Source organism: Patiria miniata, unplaced genomic scaffold (genome assembly GCF_015706575.1).
Source record: "Patiria miniata isolate m_02_andy unplaced genomic scaffold, ASM1570657v1 HiC_scaffold_24, whole genome shotgun sequence".
Taxonomy (NCBI): Eukaryota; Metazoa; Echinodermata; class Asteroidea; order Valvatida; family Asterinidae; genus Patiria; species Patiria miniata.
In genome coordinates, this window is record NW_024037063.1 from 16,169,532 (window position 1) to 16,193,195 (window position 23,664).

The 23,664-nt window shown below is 43.7% G+C and overlaps 1 protein-coding gene across 3 annotated transcripts in view; it reads right to left on the reverse strand.

Annotated features, from left to right (window-relative positions):
- Positions 1 to 3,657: 3,657 nt before the first annotated feature.
- Positions 3,658 to 23,664, reverse strand: part of LOC119732019 — a 103,099-nt gene continuing 83,092 nt past the window's right edge. For 2 of the 3 annotated variants that reach the window (XM_038205385.1, XM_038205386.1), the window contains exon 8: positions 3,658 to 4,305. In XM_038205385.1, coding sequence (XP_038061313.1) covers positions 4,192 to 4,305 — 114 coding nt within the window. In that variant the 3' untranslated portion in view covers positions 3,658 to 4,191. The remainder of the gene's footprint in view (positions 4,306 to 23,664) is intronic. The other variant, XM_038205384.1, reaches the window with a different exon arrangement.

The following is a 23,664-nucleotide window of genomic DNA, read 5'->3' on the forward strand; positions in this document are numbered from 1 at the left end:
GACGTTAAAACCACGCGTCGTTAAAACCATTCTCAACACGTGGTTAAAACCACTCTCATCGCGTCGTTTAAACGACTCTCAGCTCGTCGTTTAAGTCTCTCAAAGGCGTCGTTAAAACAACTCTAACGGCGGCGTTAAACGTCTCTCACCGTGTCGTTTAAACGACTCTCAGCGCGTCGTTGAACATCTCTGAATGCGTCGCTAAAACCACTCTCAACGCGCCGTTAAAACGACTACCACCGCGTCGTCAAAACCACTCTCACCGCGTCGTTACAGCGACTCTCACCGCATTGTCAAAACCACTCTCAACGCGTCGTTAGAACGACTCTCACCGCGTCGTTTAAACGACTCTCACTGCGTCGTTGAACGACTCTCAACGCGTTGTATAAACAACTCTCACCCCGCCGCTGAACGTCTCTCAACGCGTCGTTACAGCAACTCTCACCGCATTGTCAAAACCACCCTCAACGCGTCGTTAGAACGACTTTCACCGCGTCGTTTAAACGACTCTCACTGCGTCGTTGAACGACTCTCAACGCGTTGAATGAACAACTCTCACCCCGCCGCTGAACGTCTCTCAACGCGTCGTTACAGCAACTCTCACCGCATTGTCAAAACCACTCTCAACGCGTCGTTAGAACGACTCTCACCGCGTCGTTTAAACGACTCTCACTGCGTCGCTGAACGTCTCTCAACGCGTCGTTACAGCAACGCTCACCGCATTGTCAAAACCACTCTCAACGCGTCGTTAGAACGACTCTCACCGCGTCGTTTAAACGACTCTCACTGCGTCGCTGAACGTCTCTCAACGCGTCGTTACAGCGACTCTCACCGCATTGTCAAAACCACTCTCAACGCGTCGTTAGAACGACTCTCACTGCGTCGTTGAACGACTCTCAACGCGTTGTATAAACAACTCTCACCCCGCCGCTGAACGTCTCTCAACGCGTCGTTACAGCAACTCTCACCGCATTGTCAAAACCACCCTCAACGCGTCGTTAGAACGACTCTCACCGCGTCGTTTAAACGACTCTCACTGCGTCGTTGAACGACTCTCAACGCGTTGAATAAACAACTCTCACCCCGCCGCTGAACGTCTCTCAACGCGTCGTTACAGCAACTCTCACCGCATTGTCAAAACCACTCTCAACGCGTCGTTAGAACGACTCTCACCGCGTCGTTTAAACGACTCTCACTGCGTCGCTGAACGTCTCTCAACGCGTCGTTACAGCAACTCTCACCGCATTGTCAAAACCACCCTCAACGCGTCGTTAGAACGACTCTCACAGCGTCGTTTAAACGACTCTCACTGCGTCGTTGAACGACTCTCAACGCGTTGAATAAACAACTCTCACCCCGCCGCTGAACGTCTCTCAACGCGTCGTTACAGCAACTCTCACCGCATTGTCAAAACCACTCTCAACGCGTCGTTAGAACGACTCTCACCGCGTCGTTTAAACGACTCTCACTGCGTCGCTGAACGTCTCTCAACGCGTCGTTACAGCAACTCTCACCGCATTGTCAAAACCACCCTCAACGCGTCGTTAGAACGACTCTCACAGCGTCGTTTAAACGACTCTCACTGCGTCGTTGAACGACTCTCAACGCGTTGAATAAACAACTCTCACCCCGCCGCTGAACGTCTCTCAACGCGTCGTTACAGCGACTCTCAACGCATTGTCAAAACCACTCTCAACGCGTCGTTAGAACGACTCTCACTGCGTCGTTGAACGACTCTCAACGCGTTGTATAAACAACTCTCACCCCGCCGCTGAACGTCTCTCAACGCGTCGTCAAAACAACTCTCACGGCGGCGTTTAACGTCTCTCACCGCGTCGTTGAACGACTCTCAACGGCGTTGTTAAAACAACTCTCACCCCGCCACTGAACTTCTCTCAACGCGTCGTCAAAACATCTCTCACGGCGGCTCTCACCGTGTTGTTTAAACGACTCTCAGCACGTCGTTAAACGTCTCTGAAAGCGTTAAAACGACTCTCACCGCATTGTCAAAACCACTCTCAACGCGTCGCTTGAAACGACTCTCACCGCGTCGTTGAACGACTCTCAATGCGTCTTGAAATCAACTCTCACCCCGCCGTCAAAACCACTCTCAACGCGTAGTTAGAACGACTCTCAGCACGTCGTTAAACGTCTCTGAATGCGTCGTTAAAACCACTCTCAACGCGTCGTTACAGCGACTCTCACCGCGTCGTCAAAACAACTCTCACGGCGGAGTTTAACGTCTCTCAACGCGTCGTTGAACGACTCTCAACGGCGTTGTTAAAACAGCTCTCACCCCGCCGCTGAACGTCTCTCAACGCGTCGTTTAAAAGACTCCCAGCACGTCGTAAAACGTCTCTGAATGCGACGTTAAAACCACTCTCACCCCGCCGCTGAACGACTCTCAACGCGTCGTCAAAACAACTCTCACGGCGGCGTTTAACTTCTCTCACCGTGTCGTTTAAAGACTCTCAGCACGACTCTCACCGCGTTGTCAAAACCACTCTCAACGCGTCGTAAAAACCACTCTTAACGCGTCGTTAAAGCGACTCTCACCGCGTTATCAAAACCATTCTCAACGCGTCGTTAAGAACGACTCTCACCGCGTCGTTAAACGTCTCTGAATGCGTTGTTAAAACCACTCTCGACGCGTCGTTAAAACTATCACCGCGACTCTCAAGGCGTCGTCAAAATAACTCTCGCGTCGTTTAAACGACTCTCAACGCGTCGTCTCACCCACGCCGCTTTAACGACTCTCACCGCAGCGTTTAAGGACTCTCATCGCTTCGTTTAAACGGCTTCTCACTGCGGCGATTAACGACCTCTTAAAGCTTCGTTGAACAAACACTCACTCCGCTGCTTAACGTCTCTCACTGTGTCGTCAAAACCACTCTCACCCCGCCCCGCCGCTGAACGTCTCCACGCGTCGTTTAAACGACTCTCACCGCGGCGTTTAACGACCTCTCACCGCGTCGTTTAAACCTCTCTCACCCCGCCGCTTAACGTCTCTCACCGTGTCGTTTGCACGACACCTCAACGCGTCGTTTGAACGACTCTCATCGCCGTCAAGCGGGTCGTTGAACGATTCTTAGGCGTGCCTTACACGATCATCGTGCTGCTTCAGAGCACACACTAACGACTTTCATAGTTGTTCAGTTGTTAAATAAATGGTTGCCCAGTTTCCGGACAAAGTCTTATGAATGGGCTCATTTCGGGATACTTGACAAAAAAAGTTTTCGCGGTTGCCCAGTTTCCGGACAAAATCTAATGAATGAACTCATCTCGGGATACTTGACAAAAAAGTTTTCGTGGTTGCCCAGTTTCCGGACAAAATCAACTACAGGATTTTTAATTTTTTGTGGTAACGCTCCAGAAAAAAAGTTTCCCAGTTTCCGGACAAAGTCTTATGAATGGGCTCATTTCGGGATACTTGACAAAAAAGTTTTCGTGGTTGCCCAGTTTCCGGACAAAATCTAATGAATGAACTCATCTCGGGATACTTGACAAAAAAGTTTTCGTGGTTGCCCAGTTTCCGGACAAAATCAATTACAGGATTTGTTTGTATATTGCATGAGAAAAAAAAAGGTTACCCTGGTTTCGAGACATCAAATTCAAAATCACACAACTCGGTAATGGGAATAAAAAATTACAAATAACTGAATTGTTTCTGGGACACGCAGTTGCGTAAAATTTATTCAAAAAGAATGCGTTTTTTTTTTATTTACATCAACAAATATTTAATTTATGAGTAATTCTCTCGAAGTGTAATGCAAAAACTTTTGAAAAAAAATTAAATCTATGTTCACTTAATGTATTTATTCGTGCTTCCATGAACTTGACATAAAAACATCAAATTTGTAATGAGTAAATCTCTCGAAGTGTAGTGCAATTAAATCTATGTTTATATATTGCATGGACGTATACGTGCATGACCTTAACGTTCAAAAGCAACGGTCAAGTTTACTTCATATAAAAATGACTTACAAATCATAGTGCTCTTTTGGGCAACTTTACGACACGCATATGTGCATTGTATGTTAAGACAATAAACAGCTTAACACAGAAACCATTGGTGATTACTTTTACATTTATATTAAATTGACGTGAAAATCTACGATTATTTTTCATGATAATGATTACTAACCAACATGTCACACTTGTATTTTTGTACGCTTGTATGAGAATGAAAGTCTAAAATTTGTGGGTACATCCGCAGTTAAATGCAGCCGAATCCTTCTTGACTGTATCATAATCACAGCCGACGCACGCAACATGGAACCACTTGTCACAGCGATCACATTGTACCTGTTTAACAAAAAAAAGAGAAGGATTTAAAGAAGAACGGAAAAAATATGAAAGTTGGTATCACTTGCTAAACTTTTGAAACTTGTGGCTATTTGTAGTATAAGTTCTTTAGTTTAAAATAGTTTTTCAATACTTTCTCCAGATTAGTGGTGGCTGAAGGTGGATCTCGACGCATAAAATGCATCGATATCACCATTCACACATCTCTCTGCTCGTGAGGTAGCTGAACAACAACCATGATCAATGTCTGACGAATAATGAATTGACAGTACATGTACATAGATGAGTAAGTTTATTAAGCAAATTACATAATACACTCTGAAAAAACTGTGTTTAAGCAAGTTTTCTTGCTGCGTGTTTGTAAACATGTTTACCATCTAAATAAACAAACAAACAAGCAAGTGTTTAGAATTGTATTTACTAACTAAACACTTTACTTGGTAGGCAGGCAATATGCCTAAAATTGGAGAAAACGTAACAGATTTAACTCTCGTAAAATACCGGAGCTGAAAGAATTCTAAGACCATAATGGTGAGTCTGATTCATTATGTCAAATTTCAGTTTCCAACGAACACATAATACGGTTAGGAACGATGATTAAACGTCATAAACGTCAAGACTGATTAGACCAACAAATATTACAAGATAAATTTCGACTGCCTGAATCAGGACATTGAGTGCGTTTGATTACTTCCCCCAGCTTACTCGGCGCCTGGCTCTGCACGCGATGACAGGAATGCGCAGTGGAGGTAAATAAACGAACAGTTTCGGGTAAAGTTTCGTGCAAGAGCCGGAACATGGAAAAAAAATCGGGTATTTCTCAACATATTCTCGATTTATCAGTTTAAGGGGGGGACAGGACATTTTGCCCCCCACAAATTAAATAGACACCTTTATGACTTCTCGCCTCTTTTTCTTTCCTTTTTTTCACCCTTTTTTTATTTTTGCTTTTCCGGGGGGGGGGGTTGGGGGTTGGAGAGGGGGTTGCACCCCTTGCTCCCACTCGCGACGCCCATGGATGGAAAGTTGAATTTTGACATGACATATGCGGAAAAAATATTGCAAACTGATGAATAACTAGCGGAGAAACGCGTCACTTTACACTTGCTAGCAGCAAATCAACACACGTAATTTATTTAATTTATATGCTAAATGGCTAAAGTAATTCAATTTTAAAATACGTTGTTTTAAGAACCTCCCATTGTCATTGCTTAGCTAGCCTGAGGAGCAGTGGTCGGCATAGGTCAGTGCATACGTTTCCACTTTATCCAAACAGATTTGTGGTTTTTCGTTAGCATGTAAACATGTTTACAAAACTGATAGTTAAAATAGTGCAAAAAATTGTGTTTACTCGCTAAACATATTTTCGTCGGCCACGCAAAATACACACAGAGGTAATTAGTTTGCCTCTATTCCGAAGCCTACAACGGAAAAGTTGGTCCCATGGTAAATTTGAACTCTCTTGGAAAATTACTCATAACTCTGTCAATCATTTTCGCATTTGGACGTTTGATGTCTAGTCGGGGGTCTGAGGGATATTTTGGTTCAGATTCTTCCAAAACTAAAGCACCAAATTCGGCACAGATGTCGACCATACCATACTATTTCGATTTTTGACAAGCACCAAGACGGGCGCCACACGGGGCCGCCATATTGGCAAAATCCAATATGGCCGCCAACCGGGTCAGAGGTCAATTAAACTAAATGAGCTAGAATCATAAATAATACCACTTTTCAGGTATTTTCGGGGTCGAGCAATCTGAATCTGATGTTATTTTAACGATTTAAGGCAAGACAGACGCCAAAGGGGCCGCCATATTGGCAAAATCCAAAATGGCCGCCACAAATACCGCAGATAAACAAATGAACTAAAATCTTTTTAAAATATAACCTTTAATGGGTTTTTGGGGTCACAGAATCTAAATCTGATGTCAATTTTAATGATTCGAGACAAGACAAATGCCCTAGGGGCCGCCACATTGAAGGGAAAAAAATATGCTAAATGGTTAATTTGCCCAGATACATATATATATTGTCTCTTGAGGGGTCGTGGCAGGGGTGTTAAGGTCATCAGCAAGAAGTTTTAGATCACTTTTACTCCACATTTACGGTCGTAATGAATAGGCCAAATTACTTCTACGCTGGCACAAAAAAAACTTGTGAACATTACATGGTTAAATGGTTAATTTGCCCAGATACATTGCGGTGGCCGTCTTGGATTTTGCAGATGGCCGCCATTGAAAACATATATCTACCAATATCTGTTCTTCTAAGCCACTTAGGATTAAAATTTTCGCGTCCATAAAATACATTTTCAGGGTCAAGGAATGCAACTTTACCATTTACCATTTGTGGCCATCTTTGATTTTAAAGATGGCCGCCAGATAATAATTGCATTTATTGATATCTCAGGTACTACCCCATTTCAAATCACAGTCTAGGTGTCAAAACATATGTTTTCAGGGTCAGGAAATACAACTGTGTTATTCAGAAGAGACCAAGTTGATTTTAGTTATAAACACACAAATAGTCCAACTGAAGGTGAAATCTCTAACAGAATACCGTTGATATATCCGAAAATACTGTATGAAGTATAAGTAAAACAACAAAGTGTGAGAATAAATGTCATCACTCACAAAAGTTTACAGTTTAAAAGTGCTCGGTCTAATTCTCAGAGTTGCAACCCATAAAGCTTATTGCACTTAGCAAGGTGCTGCAAGCACATATTGCACTGCATACACTTTGATTCTTGAAGCCACGTACATGCCGGCTTTGAAGGCCACAAGTAACATGGTCCAGACAGGAACCCATTTCTGTTTTTGTTCATGTACGAGTGCCTGATCCTAAACAGGCTTGGTCCCGTTGCTGGAACATCCCTTATCCCTCAGCAACCTGAATTCTTACATTGCAAGTCAAGAAAAAGTCAACTCTTCATCTGGCACAGCAAGCCGAGGACGGGTTTCAAAACGACAATATGTGGAGCTATTTTGTGGATCTTTCGGTCACATATTAATACTGTAAACCCACTGCCGCCTCCTGAAAAAATCTTGGAGTTGACCATATACCTCGCATTTAACGGAACATATCGGAGCCCTTCTCAAAGACGGATGCTTCTTTTGTTGTTCATAACAAAACAAAGATGCTCTCGACGACCAAAAAAAAAATGGCCTACCTCAAAGGCACTGTGCTGGCTCCCCTTTTGCTGTATAACGTCTACACAAAAACAAATTTAATAGACCAAGACAGTGCGCGTTTCTTCTACGCAGACGATCTTTGTGTTACATCTCAAAAGATTCCGTTCAAAGCCATAGAAGCAAAACTTACCTCAGCACTTAGCCGTCTTTATACTATGAGCGCAATCATCTCGGAGCCAAGTCTGCTCGTTCCATCCCAGGAACAGTAACTGCGAATCCAACCCACCCCTTAATATCAAATGATCCGGAACACCATTAGCCCCTTGTAGCCATCCTGTCTAACTTGGTGAGCCTCCATTGTATCCCTGTCATTCAAGTCATCCAAATTTAGCTCCCCGTAACAACATCATAAAGAAATTGAACAACCTCCGAAAGAGGAGCCAAAACACACACCTTAAGATGAACAGTTTTGGCTCGGTGCCGTTCTTCAGCAGAGCTAAGATGTCCGACTATCGATAAATGACGAGTGTCGCCCTCCTCCAGGGACGGCAAGCTTCGGCACAAAAGGCTGAATTCGAGAAAAGCTTCCTCAGCCAAGTCCACTCCTTCACAACATCCAGGGAAGAAGTGGTAAGACTCCAACACTGGAAGCAACGACTGAGAGTAAAACCCCACCGATTGTCATGGTTATACTGCGCCGAATAACAAAACAATGGCGGAAAACTTCCCAACAGGTGCATCATCGACATGGATTCAATGAAAAACTATTAGCCGCTCGACAACACGGACTAGCCGATCACAGACCCGCGTAAATCAAATGGAGCTTCAAAAGTGGTTCATTTGTGGAGAGGTAGAGTTATGTACATCCTGTAGTGTCAAAGATTTCTACCTGCCTAGGTTCAAAGATGGCATTTTGACACAGTAAACAGGATGGCATTGGGCTGGGCTGACACCAGTTTCTTATGGGTTTGTTGGTGGCAGTTCCATACAGTTTAAGTGGTACAAGACCAGAAGCGGGCTAATGTTGGCTCGATTGCGCCAAAACGGTTGTGTTTACGGTACAGACACCACAGAGTCGGAATTGATCATGTGCTCGCCCTAAGTGGCAAACGGTAATATTAAGGTAACACCGTTCAAAGCCTGCATTGGACCAAGGCGAACAATAACAGCAAGACGGCGCACAGCCTGGCCCAGGCCATTGCAGGTCCTCTTACGATAAACCATGATAAAAAGCCAGTAAAAGGCCTGAATCTGGCCAGTGTAGGTCCTTTTACGGCAAACCATATTGCCGCCGTATCAAGTGTCTGGACAAACTGACCATTTGACACTACCCCAAATGGTACAGTTGCATTCCTTGACCCTGACAATTTATTTTTAAACACCAAACCTTAAGTGGCTTAGAAGATGAGACGGCCGCCATCTTTAAAATCCAAGATGGCCGCTAAAATGTTATTGGATAAGTTGGTTCCTATCAAAATTGAAAGCTAAGGCATTGAAGAGCATGTATGGACAATTTGGCACTTCTGTCCGGAATGTCCACACCCATTCACTAAAGCTGCCTAACAAATAGTGCCTAAATCCTATCAAAATTGTGAAGCAGTTTCATGATGGTACAATTCGGGCGATTCACAATGCAGTGCGCCACCAAGAATTTGCCACAGGTGAAACTTTGCAACAAACCACTGAAACTAAAACTGAACAAAACAAACAGTGGTTGACACTACTGGACCTGTTTGCAAGTACAAAATTGTCAAGTATTTAGTGGTGACGGGTTAGAAAGTTGGCAAAAAAGGACCCAAATTGATTATTTAAAATTTTGAATATGTGACAATTTGCACGTGCTTAAACGACATAAGGTTTGTTTGTTTGTCAATTTCGCTTTTTTATACAGATGGCTTTGAACGTTGGCACAAAAATGCAACTGCAGAGGAAGACAAACGAAACAGAAGCTACTTGCTAATCCCTCCGAGAAAACTACGAAACCAATTATCTGTCTACATAACACATATGTATGCAATAACTTTCCACTAGAGAGTGCTCAAATGAAGTGTTATTTCTTTTGTTTTTAAAAAGAAGTATGTACACAAAGTATCTACATTTAAAATATTTTGTTTTAAAGTGCAATTAATTGCTATTTTTACAACTGCTGATTTTATGAACAGTCCATGTCGTTAGTAATATATTAATTATCTAGTGAAGGTGGAATACATGTACAACTAAGTGATTAATGTTCTCTGATTTCTTTGTGATCAAAGTAGACAAAATTTTGAAAAGGGCACTGTTGTGGGCAGTAATTGTGTTCCTGACACACTTGCATTTGCAGTCTATTAAGTATTTCAGTGACGTGTCTCCTCCTTTGTTTAACCACTTCTCATGACGAGGTTATCATTAGCGCCTTCTAGGCAATCTTCACCCATGGCATCACTGTCCCATTTTTAAGCTCAGGAGAGGTCCTGATCAACATCTTTGATAATTGTTGCAACATTGAGGAGCAAGCAAAAACATGCAGTGATCACGTGAACTTTCATCAAGGAAAGTTGCAATTTATACAGCAGAATCGTCTTTTCAATTGCCAAAAACTTCTTCCGGTAAGGGCCGTTCTGGTGCATGAATTCGGTTGTATGTTGTCTCTTGAGGGGTCGTGGCAGGGGTGTTAAGGTCATCAGCCAGAAGTTTTAGATCACTTTTTCTCCACATTTACGGTCGTAATGAATAGGCCAAATTACTTCTACGCTGGCAAAAAAAAACCTTGTGAACATTACAAGTCACCCCGCACATTCAGAGTTGTAGATTAGTCATCATTGTGTGGTCCAGCTTGGTTTGCTTTCATGCAATTTGTTTCAACAGTCCGACTATTTTTTTTTTAACACTGTAGTGGGGGGCCAATATACTTCCGTTGGCATGGAATGTTAATTTTTGACAATTGGTTGGACCATCTTCTGGGATGTTGTTACTTAAAAAAAATTGATGTTGCCATTTTTTCTGACCATTTTCTGATACCTTAATCTTATTTTTCATAATATACCCCAAAACGGATTAAAATGCACACAATATGGTGTTAGAAATAGGAGCGTAAGTATAGATTAAGTATCCATTTACCCCTTTGGGTTTTTAATAATGCTTCTTATACTAAGTAACTGCTCTGCATGCGTTTTTATTGTCCTTAGTGTGTGGAGTATTTAAACATCTGAATTTTCCAATAAAATATAAACGCATTTTCGACTAATTTTTTTTTTAACATGACATCTTTTGCTGGATCATTACATACATGTATATGATACATATCCGTTTAAATCTTACAACAAACACATGTTCATCTGTCTAATGTTTATAAAGGATTGTCCATGGCCGACCATACCAGCAGTACAAACTGCTGCAGTGTCGGGATTAAATGAAGGAGCATCCTCCTCATCATCGTCATCACTCGAGCAATGTGACGGGTTGGCATACAAATGCCTCGATGCTTCCTTCTGTTGCGGCTGTGAGCTTGCAGGCAGCTTCCAACGCAAAGGCAGATAATACCTCAGCAGAACACTAATTTAGTGCCTGTTATTAACTGAGCTTGCCCTTCACCGCAAACTTGCCCGTCTGCTCAGCTCCAGTTGAAAGCATGGAAGCCTGCATCTGTGGAGGCGCCGAGGGCATTGGCTATTATTGGTGTCAATGGTATTTCCTGTTTCTTAGTCACAGTGCCACTCCAACCAACGAAAGAAAAACAATTCAAACAACGAGCTATTCGTCTGATAAACATTGACGGAGGAAGAAGATGATTCCCTAAATTCCAGATGTCATCGCTACCCCACCCACAGCAGGGCACAGCACTACCTACTTGCAAAAATCTAGAACACCGAGTGCGGTGTCCTTTGCCTGCAGAAATGGACTGTGGTCCCAACAACAGACCAAAAATGCCGGACACTGACAATGATAAGAAGTGTGGGAGTGCGGGTTTTTTTTGGAGGGGGGGGGGGGGGTTCAGAACCGGGACTGTCATCGAGTCAACTTCCATATCCAATGACCAGAACATCAAAGTCCTGAATACTGAGCTTAGTGGAGTAGCCAATAACATCTGTCTACAAACCACCCAAAAGCGCCCATTCCTCATGCCACTACCACAACTCACAAAACAGCCCAAGCCACGCATCAGCAGAACACTAATTTAGTGCCTGTTATTAATTGTGCTTGCCCTTCACCACCAGCAGCATCATTTGGCTATCATTCCATCACAGACGGCGACGCTTTTGAATCGCTGGCCGAAGCAAGTCAACTAAGCCTTATTCACAATGCGAAACTGTCAAAATCTTTCCACAGTGGAGGCTGGAGATAAAGTTTCAACCCTGCTCCAGCCCTTGTGAGCCACAACATCGCCTCGCTTAGCAACAAGATGGTCCTTGACCCCATTCCAAAGACCCGACATCATCCTACTGGACATCAAAGTTACTGCTGCTGTCTCTTGGCAACAGTTCCATTCCGCCGGCTGTTTCAACTTAATAAGGCCAACTGTGAAGACTTCACCAATGAGCTCAAACACCATCTAGCTGACATTGATCCAACCCCGACAACTATGACACCAGTTTGTTGATGTGGTGGTGCAAGAACATCTCTAGGGGGCTGCCGCACTGAATACAACCCAGGCTTACGCAGCCAAGTGAACAGCATTGTAACATTACCGCCAACCCACATAGCCCACAACAACACGTTTTTCTCATAAGCGACCGAAACCAAAGCTCCGCCAGAAAGACCCCGCCATCGACCTTGGCTTCATAAAATCCTTCTCTGCTAATGAACCTGCGACTGGCATAAATAAAGAACAGGTAATCAAATAAACTGGAACATCTTGGACCAAACGCCTCAAACTGGTTACTCCAGCTCTTCAACACCTGCCTAAAATCGAAGGTCAACGCCCTCCTAAAACCCGGGAAAGACCCACTGCAGGTTAAAACTTATCGTCCCAAATCCCTTTTAAGTCACATATTCAAGTTGCTGGAACATTTCCTCCTCAACCGTCTTGCCTGTTCATTGAGAAACAACTGATACAGGAACACTGAGGAAACATCGTTTATTTGTAGTATTCAATGGCAGAGTACAGTACATCTTCAAAGGAACAGTCCCACAAGGGAAGACAATGACCGATGCTCTTAACCAGTGCTACGCTTTGAGTCACCTGAAAGCGATCAACCCTGCTATTAAGACCCAAGTGTGTGCTTCCTGGGTTGGCCAGGCTGGTGTCGTCTCCCCCACTACATGAGATGCCCATCAAGCCTGCAGAAGCCTTACCTACAGGATCTAATGCAGGATGGAATACCTCTAGGTGCTTAAATCGCCTCCGCTCTGGAGTGGCTAGTGAAGAAGTTGGACTTTTCCCCAACCGACAAACACCCTGTGTGAGTGCGGTACTGCAGAGGACACTTTACAACATCTTCATATTTGGATGCCAGACACTAACAACCTCGTCCCCAGTGCTTACTTTATTTCCAACCCCGTTTCGAATAGCTTATAAGCCCTGGATAGCAAACTTTCTTCCTATATCCTGATTCGATACCGCAATTGGCTAGAATTGGATATTTATCTTGTACTTGGTGTTGTTATTCAAAACGTGCAGTGCGTGTTTTCGGCGATCATTCGTCCACGCCTTCTCGAAAATAAAATTTCCTTTCCCAATTTGTTCATATTAGTATGAAATGTGATACTGCATGTTGTTTCGATAAGATCGTAACAGTTTAATTAAATAAATCGTGTTTTCGTAACTCACACCATGCTCGCGCTGCTACGAATTGACTCTGTTTTTACCCCAGACACTGCATACAAATCAAGCGCTAATGTAACGCACATGCAGGCACCTGACTATTCCTCATTTGCATACGTGTTCAAAAATCTAGCACATGCAAATGATCCAATACCAGGGTCTCAACCTGGTATTGATCAGGGTCTCACCCTGGTATTGGATCATTTGCATGTGCTAGAACAGGTAGTGATGGGCGCGTACTGCTCGACACCCTGGGGACGAAGCTGAGGCACTAAAGGGTTGGTCATATTTTGGCCCTTAAAGGGGGCGGATCCCCCCCTACTTTTTCCGTGATACTCTTGAAAAATTATTTATTTCGCGGCCTGAACTGTCCTGTCTTTTTAGCTTCGAGTCTTGCACATCTTTTGATACCAAACACATGAAATTCGGACCACAGGTTGCCGCGCAGCGAAATATTTTCGGCGCTACCCACCGTCAAAACCGAATTTCCCTATATAACGTAGTATACATTACCATTGAATTACCATACGTGTTATGAATAATTAATGAGCCATAATTCCAAAACCCTTTGACCTATAGTCATGAAATTTCTTGGGTATGTTCACGTTAAGTTGTTCTATGCATGTACCGAGTTTCAACATTTTTCGATGGCTCGAGGTCATGGGGGGCGCGAAATCCGCATGAGATGGTCAAAACAACCCTGACCTTTTCGGGCAAAAGTGACATTTTCCCATGTTTTCTTCAGTAAAAGCCATAAATACATTTATAATAATATTTATTATAATGGAGAAACTCTCAACCAAATACAATATGTGCTCACTTGCCTCGAAAATCTTCGCAAACCCTTCCGGAAGGCAAATTTTTGGTGAAAAATGACCCGTGAACTTTGACCTCAGGTCAAGGTCACTAAGGTCAATGGAAAAAATGGCAACATCAATTTTCTTGTTCTCAGGACTCATAAGATTACATTTATAATGGTTGCCATAAATTAACATGAAATTTCAACGGGAACACAGCCCCCCTACTACTGTTAACACAGTCTGTTTGAATATAATGAATACAGAGTGGAAAGGACAACAAAAATGAGGTCTTGAATCAAAAGTTTACTGACGTTACATTACGTTTCGAAATGACAAAAACTGAGACAGGTCAGATCGTGATTTGACCTGTCTCAGTTTAGTCATTTACAGAAAAACGCGTTTGAAGTTGTCCCTTATTTAGTCCGGGTGTAAAACCCCAATTTGCCCCTGATCGTGCCACACAGCGACAAGAATTCAAAAGTTCTCGGGCGCAATACATCTAGTTGCCTAGTGCAACCGGCCGAATTTGGATCGCAAAAATACCAAAAAAAATCGAATGAGAAAGAGAATGTCCTCAAATTAATTGAGAAAGAGAATGTCTTCAAATTATTTACCAGAAAGTATATTGTAACGGAATTCCGTTACAATATATTTTTAACGATCAGGTTGTTCAGTTTAAACTTATGGAAACAGCATAGCGTGTTTCTGCAACAAGTTCGGCCACAGCATGAGTCGTACACAGTGCAGTTACGCACACTGATACTACGCCCTGTGCGCGACGCGATGTACGGACAGCCGGAGCACGGCCGTTGTTAGTAGTAGGGGCGACTTAAATTCTCAATTATTTTTATGAATCACCCACCTTTAGTCGATGTTTTAATTAGTTGAGGCAAGTTTGTTATCTTTTTTGATGGCCACTCTCTTTAGTGGGTTCATTAAACCCGTAGCAATTTAAATTTATGGCAACCATTATAAAATGAATTCTTATGAGTCCTGAGAACAAGAAATTTGTTGTTGCCATTTTTTCCACGACCTTTAGTGACCTTGACCTGAGGTCGAAGTTCATGAGTCATGTTCACATAAAATTTGCCTTCCGGAAAGGTTTGCGAAGATTTTCAAGGCAAGTGAACATATATTGTATTTCGTTGGTGAGTTTCTCCATTATAATAAATATTATTATTAATGTATTAATGGGTTTTGCAGAAAGAAAACATTGGGGAAATGTCACTTTCACCCTAAAAGGGCCGGATAATTTTGACCATCTCACACGGATTCCTCCCCCCCCCCCCTCATGATTTCGGCCATCGAGTGACGAAAAATATTGATACTCGGTACATGTATAGAACAACTTCACATGAACATACCCATTTCATGACTGAAGGTCAAATGGTTTTGGAATTTTAGCTAATTAATTATTCACAAGAGCCAGTGTCCGTCTAAAACGTGCATGTTTGGGAAGCGCAAATTGCTTTGCCACTGGTATTGGTTGCATGCTTGCAGAGTTTTTGAGAACTGCTCGTGCAAACAACGCACGCGATTCAATGGTGTTGTTAATTCACAGGTTGAACGCACACTCACGTCAAAGTTTGTGGGCGAGTGTTTCTCGAAAAAGCTGCAAAAAAAAAAAGAAATAGCGCAGATATTCACCCCTACTGGACAGTGGTATCGCCCTACAGTAGGGTTGCTCAGCCGACCGCCTACAATGGTCGCTCAGTCAACCTCGTTCCCCATGGGTAAGATCGCGCTGCGCCATGTTGTTTCCCATCATGCCTTGCGCGATTTTAACCCCTGGAATTGTGTAATTTAAATGTGTCAAAATATGGCACATTATAATTGGGCTGCAGTTTATCCGTTTAACGTGCCGACGCCGTCTTTAAAATGTGAAAAGTTGTGATTTTGAAGAATCAATCCTTTCAAACAAAACGTTTGGACGTTGCGTGATTTAGCAAAGATTTGTATTAAATGTACGTACCCCTTTTGTCCCTTTACAACCGAAGATACAGGGTTTTTTTTTAGCAAAACGAGGCTGCCATTATCCATATCGTACAGGCATCGCGACTTTTGAATAACGATTTTTTTTTTATTCGTACGTGACGTTTACGTGCAAAGCACGCATTGCACGCCGGGCGCGCCCATAATCATGATAATGCTATCATGATTATGGGCGCGCCCCGGCGTGCAATCTTCGAAATGCACGCGCAGTACACTGTGAATAGCCAATCAGCGTCTTTTACATCATCATCACGACCAGGGGTTAGTGTAAGGAACGCGCGCACGCGCCCCTGGAGTCGATTTTCAACTTCATGCGGCGCCCGGTTCTGGAGATAATCGAAATACAGACAGAGATTCCATGAATTATAGTTAGGAAGTATCTGTTTTGTGTACACCAGGTACCCGTATATGAGGAAATTCAGTTTCCATGGCGCGTGGCGCTGGAAACGTTTCGCTGCGCGGCAACCCGTGGTCCGAATTTTATGTTTTTGGTATAAAAATGCGCACGACCAGGACAGCTCGGGTCGCAAGAAGAAAAATTTTCAAGGGTTTCGCAAAAAAAAAGTTAGGGGATTTCCGCCCCCGCCATTTGAGGGCCATTTTAACTTTTATCTAGAGGAACTGTATCTTACTATAATTCCAGGAATCTCTGTCTGTCTGTCTGTCTGTCTGTCTGTCCGTCGATTATCTCCAGAACCGGGCACCGTATGAAGTTGAAAATCGGCGGATGTATTGCTCGGGGCCACAGAATGTGCAGTGCCAAGTTTGTAGTGGTTTGGACGAGCGGTTCTCGAAAAGCTGAAAAAAGCAGTATTTTCGGACGCAAACGTGGCAGCTTAGAACATAACACCACGCGCTGCCGTTCTTTTCAATTGTTTACGTCATGTTTAAGCTAAAGCGCGCGTGCTCAATATGACGCAAACAATGCAAAAAGGACGGGCACGCGCACGTGCATTGTAGGGCGATACATTGTCCAGTATGGGTGAATAGCGCTGCATACCATGTTTTGGTATGTACACGGGCACATTATTTTGCAGTCGACTGAGCAGCCATTGTAGGTGGTCGAACTTCAAACTTGGCACAAACTTCGACGTAAGTGTGCGTTCAACCTGTGAAAACAACACCATTGAATCGCGTGCATTGTTTGCACGAGCAGATCTCCAAAACTCTGCAAGTATGCAACCTATACCAGCGGCAAAGCAATTTGCGTTTCCCGAACATGCGCATTTTAGACGGGCACTGCACTAGTTTATTCAAATGCAAAATACGACCAACCCTCTAGCGTCTGGCATCCAAATTTGAAGGTTAACAGTCTCATCTACAGTACCGCTCTCACACTGGGTGTTTGTCGGAAGGGAAAAGTCACAGTTCTTCTCTGTGCCTTTGGTGTGAGCCACTCCAGAGCGGCGGAGGCGGTTTAAAGCACCTCCAGGTCTTCCATCCTACAAGGGATCCTTGTGGGCAAGACTTCTGCAGGCTTTATAGACGTCTCATGTGTAGGGGGAGACGACACAAGCCTTTCCTGCCACAGTTGCAGCCTTGATGGTTCGATTGGATGGTCCAGAGGTGTGATTAAATTGCAAGAAGCTATTTCTTGATTTTTAGTGGGCACGGTGCTGCTTGGTGATCATATAAGCACGTAGCTTAGATCCCATACCTCTCTCAAGCGCCCTGCTCTACTGATGGCCTCCATCCGGATATCGGGAGGGGCGATGTCGGCCAGCAAGTAGAGAGAAGTGATTTGAGTGTGCTTGAGGCAGCCAGTGGTGATGCGGCAATTTTTGTCAACAAGAGCGAAGATCAAGGGTCTGTGTGTGTGTTCATATCGTCCCCAGACAGGACAGGCATACTTGAGTAGCAGCTGAGTAGGAGAGGGCCAAGGCAGTCGATATCAGCACCTGTTGTGATGCTGCCCACTGCGAATGATGTCAATTTCTGGAGGATGTTGTTGTGAGTTAACACTTGCTGGAGGAGCTTGTTGTTTTTTGGGCGGTGATGTTACAATGCTGTTCACTTGGCTCTATGCGGTCATTGCTGAACTTTTTGATTTATATTCCAGGCTTTGTGGCTGTTCTGGGCCAATAGTTCTGGGAACTATTTGTGGTTTGCCACAAGGGTTTGCCACAAGCTTTGACGCTGTTCTGATATAGTCCATGAGCCAGAGGCCAAAATTTGACTTATTGGTACCACCTGAGGTGGCAAAATCTAAATACATTTTTTTGAGAGGTCTATGTCTAAGGATGATAAATTGATGAGAGAGCAATCCCAGGGTGGTAGCTTAGTGGTAGTGAATGCCCACTTTTTAAGCCAAGTCGAAATGAGCTTACTACAGAAATCCTTAGCGCTTGGGTTAGGATATGGTTGTACAATTCGCAATTACACCATTATGCTTAGTTGTATAATATGCAACTTGGTCAAATTATTGGTTTGCCATTGGTTTTTAAAATGACGTCAAGTAAAACATATATTGCCTCTAGAGGGCGCTGTTTGTAGATGTATATAAAATGCTCATGTATTACACAAGTTTTTTTTAAATGGCTAGACATTATTTTAAACATTAAACTTTTGTTTGTGTCCCCTGTGAAACACACCAAACTTAATTAATTGTTTAAAAGTGTTGGTTTTGGTCTGTTTTTACTTTTTAGATAGTAACAATTTTTTTTAATTTGCCAGTATAGCACCGGCCTGAGTAACATAAACTGACTGTATATCATACATATAGTATTCATATTAGCGTCATGCGTACATGTAGGTTGTTATCACCTGTCTCACATGTGCTTTCTAAGACATAGATAGAATTTCGCGAATCAAATAATCGTACTCCACTTGATAATCAATTTCACGTGATGACAAATTTATTGTCATGGCAACTGTATACAGAGGGCGCTATACTTGGCTTAGTACTACTTAGACATTAATAAGTCATTTCGTTTGCCACGTGTCAATGTGCACGTATATGACACTAAATAAAAACAACTTGTGTAAATCGGAGCAGCAGTGGCCCCCAGAGACAAGGTGCGCAGGCTCACCGACGTGTGGACACGCCCTGGCGCCATGTCAACTACTGCCCCAGCTATAGGTTAAATAGTCCTGGGCAGGAGGGGCTCGTAAACCTGGGTAGGCAGCCCTCCTAAGAGAAGGAAAACTCCAACCTCAAACCACCCGTCTCGGGAGAGGAGTTGCAACCACCCGAGCGCTACTTTCGCAACAGAAAAGCCTAATCATGATCCCAAATCCAATGAAGAATCGTATACTTCCAGGGGCCGCAGTCCGCAGGAGAACAGCGGAGGGAATTCGTGCACGCTCACCTCGTGAGAATGATGATGGTGCTCCCTCAAACCCCAAGGACACCTTAGGAAGTGGAGCAGCTGACGGGTGCCGGATAACCGATGCACTACTGAGATGTAAAGAAGAGCTTTTCTTTTGCAGCAACGAAGGGTAGGATGAGGAGATACGGAGTGGCCGTGTGTGGGATCCAGGAGCACAGGGGGGTGCATGATGGCATGAGATATATCGTGGTTACCAACATAATTGAAGATAATAATTGAAGATTACTACCTTGTCACAACATCGGCTTGGAGAAATGAAGCTCAGGCGGAAACTGGTTGGGTCGGGCTCATGCTGAGCAGAGAGGCACAGCGGTCGTTGATCAGTTTTACCGGTCTTCTGATAGAGTATCACTGCCTCTTTTTAAAGCAATCCAGTCCTCAACACCATAGTGGCCTACGCGCCAACTCAAGAGAAAGTTCTATAATGATCTAAGACGAGCTGGCTGTTCCCCAGCATCACTTCCTTGCCATTCTTGGAGACTTCAATGACCGCCTGGGACAGGGAGACGTTCCTTTTTCCTTTCATCAGGTAACAAATGACAACTGTGTGCGTCTGCCGTATCTAATTGAGGACTACTCTCTTCTAGTCACCAACACGCTGTTTGAGAAGCGAAAGGGGAAGGCTGTGGACGTAGCTGTCACCAGCAGGAACGAAATCCCAGATTGATTTCATCTTGACCAGGAGGAAATGGCGTTACAGCCTTATTAACACTTGCGCCCACAGTACCTTCTCTAACAGTGGGATCAGATCAAAGAGTGGTGGCCTACGAGCCCCGAGAAAGGCAGTCACAAGAAGGGTGAGGTACAAATGGAAGAAGTTCAAGGGAAACAGCGATCTGCAGGAGAGGTACGCCATAGAAGTTCACAATCGGTTTGAAATCTATGATCTCATCAAAGAGAAGATGCTTACTTAGAAAATCAGTGAGGTGGAAGAAGCTCGGGTCAACCAAATGCATGCGAAGATCGGGTCAACCAAATGCATGCGATGAGCTGGAAGCTGATCAACGAGATAACTGGTAGAAAGTCTTCCAAGCCCCCTCAGATCAAGGGAGATGCCGATGAGCAACGGGTTGAGGCATGGTACAACCACTACAGAGTGATGAACCAGATATGACGGATGAGCAGGCGGAGGTAGAACAAGTGTTCGAGGACCTGGACATCGAACATGGTCCCTTCAACGAAGAGGAGTATGTGAAAACAAAGGGGCGCTCAAGGCTGGAAAATGCTGTGGGGAGAATGGTGTCACCCAGAGGTCCTGAAGTATGTCCTCATCGACGACCTCGTACACGACTTTGTCAACAAGTTATTTGAGCAGAAAGAGATACCAGATCAGTGATGCAGTATTAATATCATCCCGGTTGCGAAGTCTCGTGACCTCACATGTACGGACAACTACCGAGGGATAAGTCTTACCTTGTTTGTCGCCCAAACCTTTAACGGGATGGTGCTCAACCGGACTCAGACAGTGATGGACCCATTTCTTAGAACAGCACAGAATGGGTTCAGGCAAGAGAGGTCCTTAGTGGGGTACATCATTGGCTGAGAAGAATAATTGAAGGTGTCAAATATAAACATCTTCCTGCAGTCATCACATTCATTGACTTCCGCAAGGCTTTTGACACTATCCATCGGGTCAAAATGACGAACATCCTCACCGCATACAGGATCCCCAGTAAGTTAGTGCAAATCATTGGGTCGACCTACGCTAACACCCGGGCCAGGGTCACTTCAATGGGTGGTGTCACAGAGAGCTTTGACCATCCTGACAAGAGTGCTTCACACCTTTGCTCCATTTTCTCTTCATCACTGTACTCGATTACGCCCTGAGGAAGGCCATCAACGGTAGAGAAGAGGAGCTGGGTTTCACCATAGTGCCCTGCAAGAGCCGGCGAGTGTCTCCTGTGATGAACACTGACATGGACTTTGCGGATGACATCGCACTGGTCTCAAATAGAATTGGAGCAGGCTCGAGCCCTTTTGTTATCAGTTGAGGAGGAGTGTTTGAAGGTTGGCCTACAGCTGAACACAAAGAAGACCAAGGTGCTCACCTGTCCGCATGAGAGATGGTACAAATCTCAAGGTTGAATCTGACTACAAGAACCTTGGAGCTTGGATCAGCTCCAGTGAGAAAGACCTCAAGACCCCAAGAGGACAGGCGTGGTCAGTGCTCCAGAGAATGAAAAAGGTGTGGTCATCACTGATCAACCTCACTACTAAGATGGAGAAGTCTGTGGATGGGTGTTACACCAGGATGCTGCGCATGGCCCTGAACACCCCGTGGCAGGATCTCATGAGAAATGTAGACCTCTACGCTGGCTTGCCGAAGGTGACGAAAAAGATCCGGGAACGCCGTCTCAAGCTTTGCAGGGCATTGCGTCCGTCACCTGGAGCTGGCCGCTGGCCAAATCACCGCTGAGGAGCTGCGCTCCAGCATGCTTGGACCGGGACACTGTGGATCGACCGAGATCAGTGGGAGGACTCGAGCTGCCAAAGGGCCTCGACTTGATTGACACAAACGTATATCTGTTGATTTACATAGTTCAGCGGAAAGCACTGAAATAATGGATAGTTTTAACCCTAAAAGGGCCAGGCTTTTTTGACCAGCTATCAGCCGGGGGGGATTCCGTCCCCCTAAGATCTCGTCCATCGAGTGACGAAAAATTATTAAACTTGGTACAACTTATCATGAAAATAGCCAAGAAATTTCATGACTATAGGTCAAAGGGCTTTTGGAATAATGGCTAGTTAATTATTCATACGCACGAATGTTAATTCTGCTCTGAATACACTACGTTATATGGGGAAATTCAGTTTTCACGCGGAACAATTTTCGCTGTGTGGACCGATTTTTATGTTTTTGGTATCAAAAGATGAGCAAGGCTAGCCCCTTTAGGGTTAATTAAACCAGAGTACTGTAACATAACCACCACCCCCCCCCAAACAAAATTTATAGTTACAACGAACATGCGCTACTGGCATATGATTCATTGTTCACCAACTGCCTGTCTGTATTTTATTGCCATAATCACCTGCAATAACAGCGTTATTCATATTATGCCAACCCATATGCTAAGGGATGTACATAATTATAATGCAATTATAATGTAACTTAATGGCAAAACACAAAACTAAGAAAAACAGAGACTAAGCTACTCATTTGGAGATGCTATCACATGTTTTTGTACTTAGGTCGATCCTACAAAGCATTTGGCACCCTTAATGTTGACTAATATGGCTGTTTTAGGTTTTCCCGGCCAATTTCGGTGTGGTAGGCCTGCTTATTTGAATTGCAAACCCCGTGTAATGTGTTTTATTGTGTAGTTGAATCACGATACCACACTTAAGGGGTTTTCTCTTTTGAAATAACCATTAATACAAAGTGTATAGCATGATTGATGTTTTCATGGCAGTCTTAATATTAACTTAACTTGCTTGATTGCAGACGTTTGGTTACTGGCTTTCGTTCAGCACAAGACTCTCCCCCCCCCCCCCTATTTCTTATTTCGCATTTAAAATCTTTGATGAAGATACTAAGGTTGTTCATTTTTAAAAATATTTTGGGACAAATCGTATGGCTTCAAACCTATTTTGTGTATTATGAGCATTTTTCGGAAGGTTGTTCTCAGCGTTTTAAAATTACGAATGAGGTCATGAATTTTCATTTTACAGCACAGCCCGGAAAAACTGAGGCATGCGCATAAACCTAATGTCACGCTGTGAGCCTCTAGAACAGCAGTGGGCCACAGAGCAGTGGCGTTTCACTAATAACACTGTAGAGAATTAGTGTATTCATGTTAAAAATGATAAGAAATTGATTGATGAAACTCTTCAGTTTTTTGGTCTAAAATTGAAGACAAAATTGTCCCTTTTCATGAACAAGTATTGAATTGAATGACACCCTGAGCTTGGTCGTGTTCCAAGTCAAGACTTAGTTTCTCATTCTCATGAAAAAAATATGTGTATTTCTTTCAGCTGTCACATTTCGAATTCAACATGGCTATTCTGAACGATATCATGGAATATGCCCTTTAGCATGATCTTGTGTGTTAGAACTTGTGTGCAACTCCACACACCAGCCAATCAGAGTCTACTTTAGGAATGTAAGGTACTTTGATCAGAACTGTGGACTAAGCTATTGATTGGTCACTTTGAGAGCCATGTTTTTGTAATACAATGGGTTATCAAAAACCTGATATAGAAGGATCACGTTGAATGGTCAGAATCTCAAGGTCAAGACAAAGTCATGTTTTTGCATAATTAATCACCAATTCTGCTCACAAATCATGGACCAGTGCTGTGCAAAGGGATATTCCATGGACATGAGTCCATGAGAGGGCAGTGTTTTTCCTATGGGCATCCAG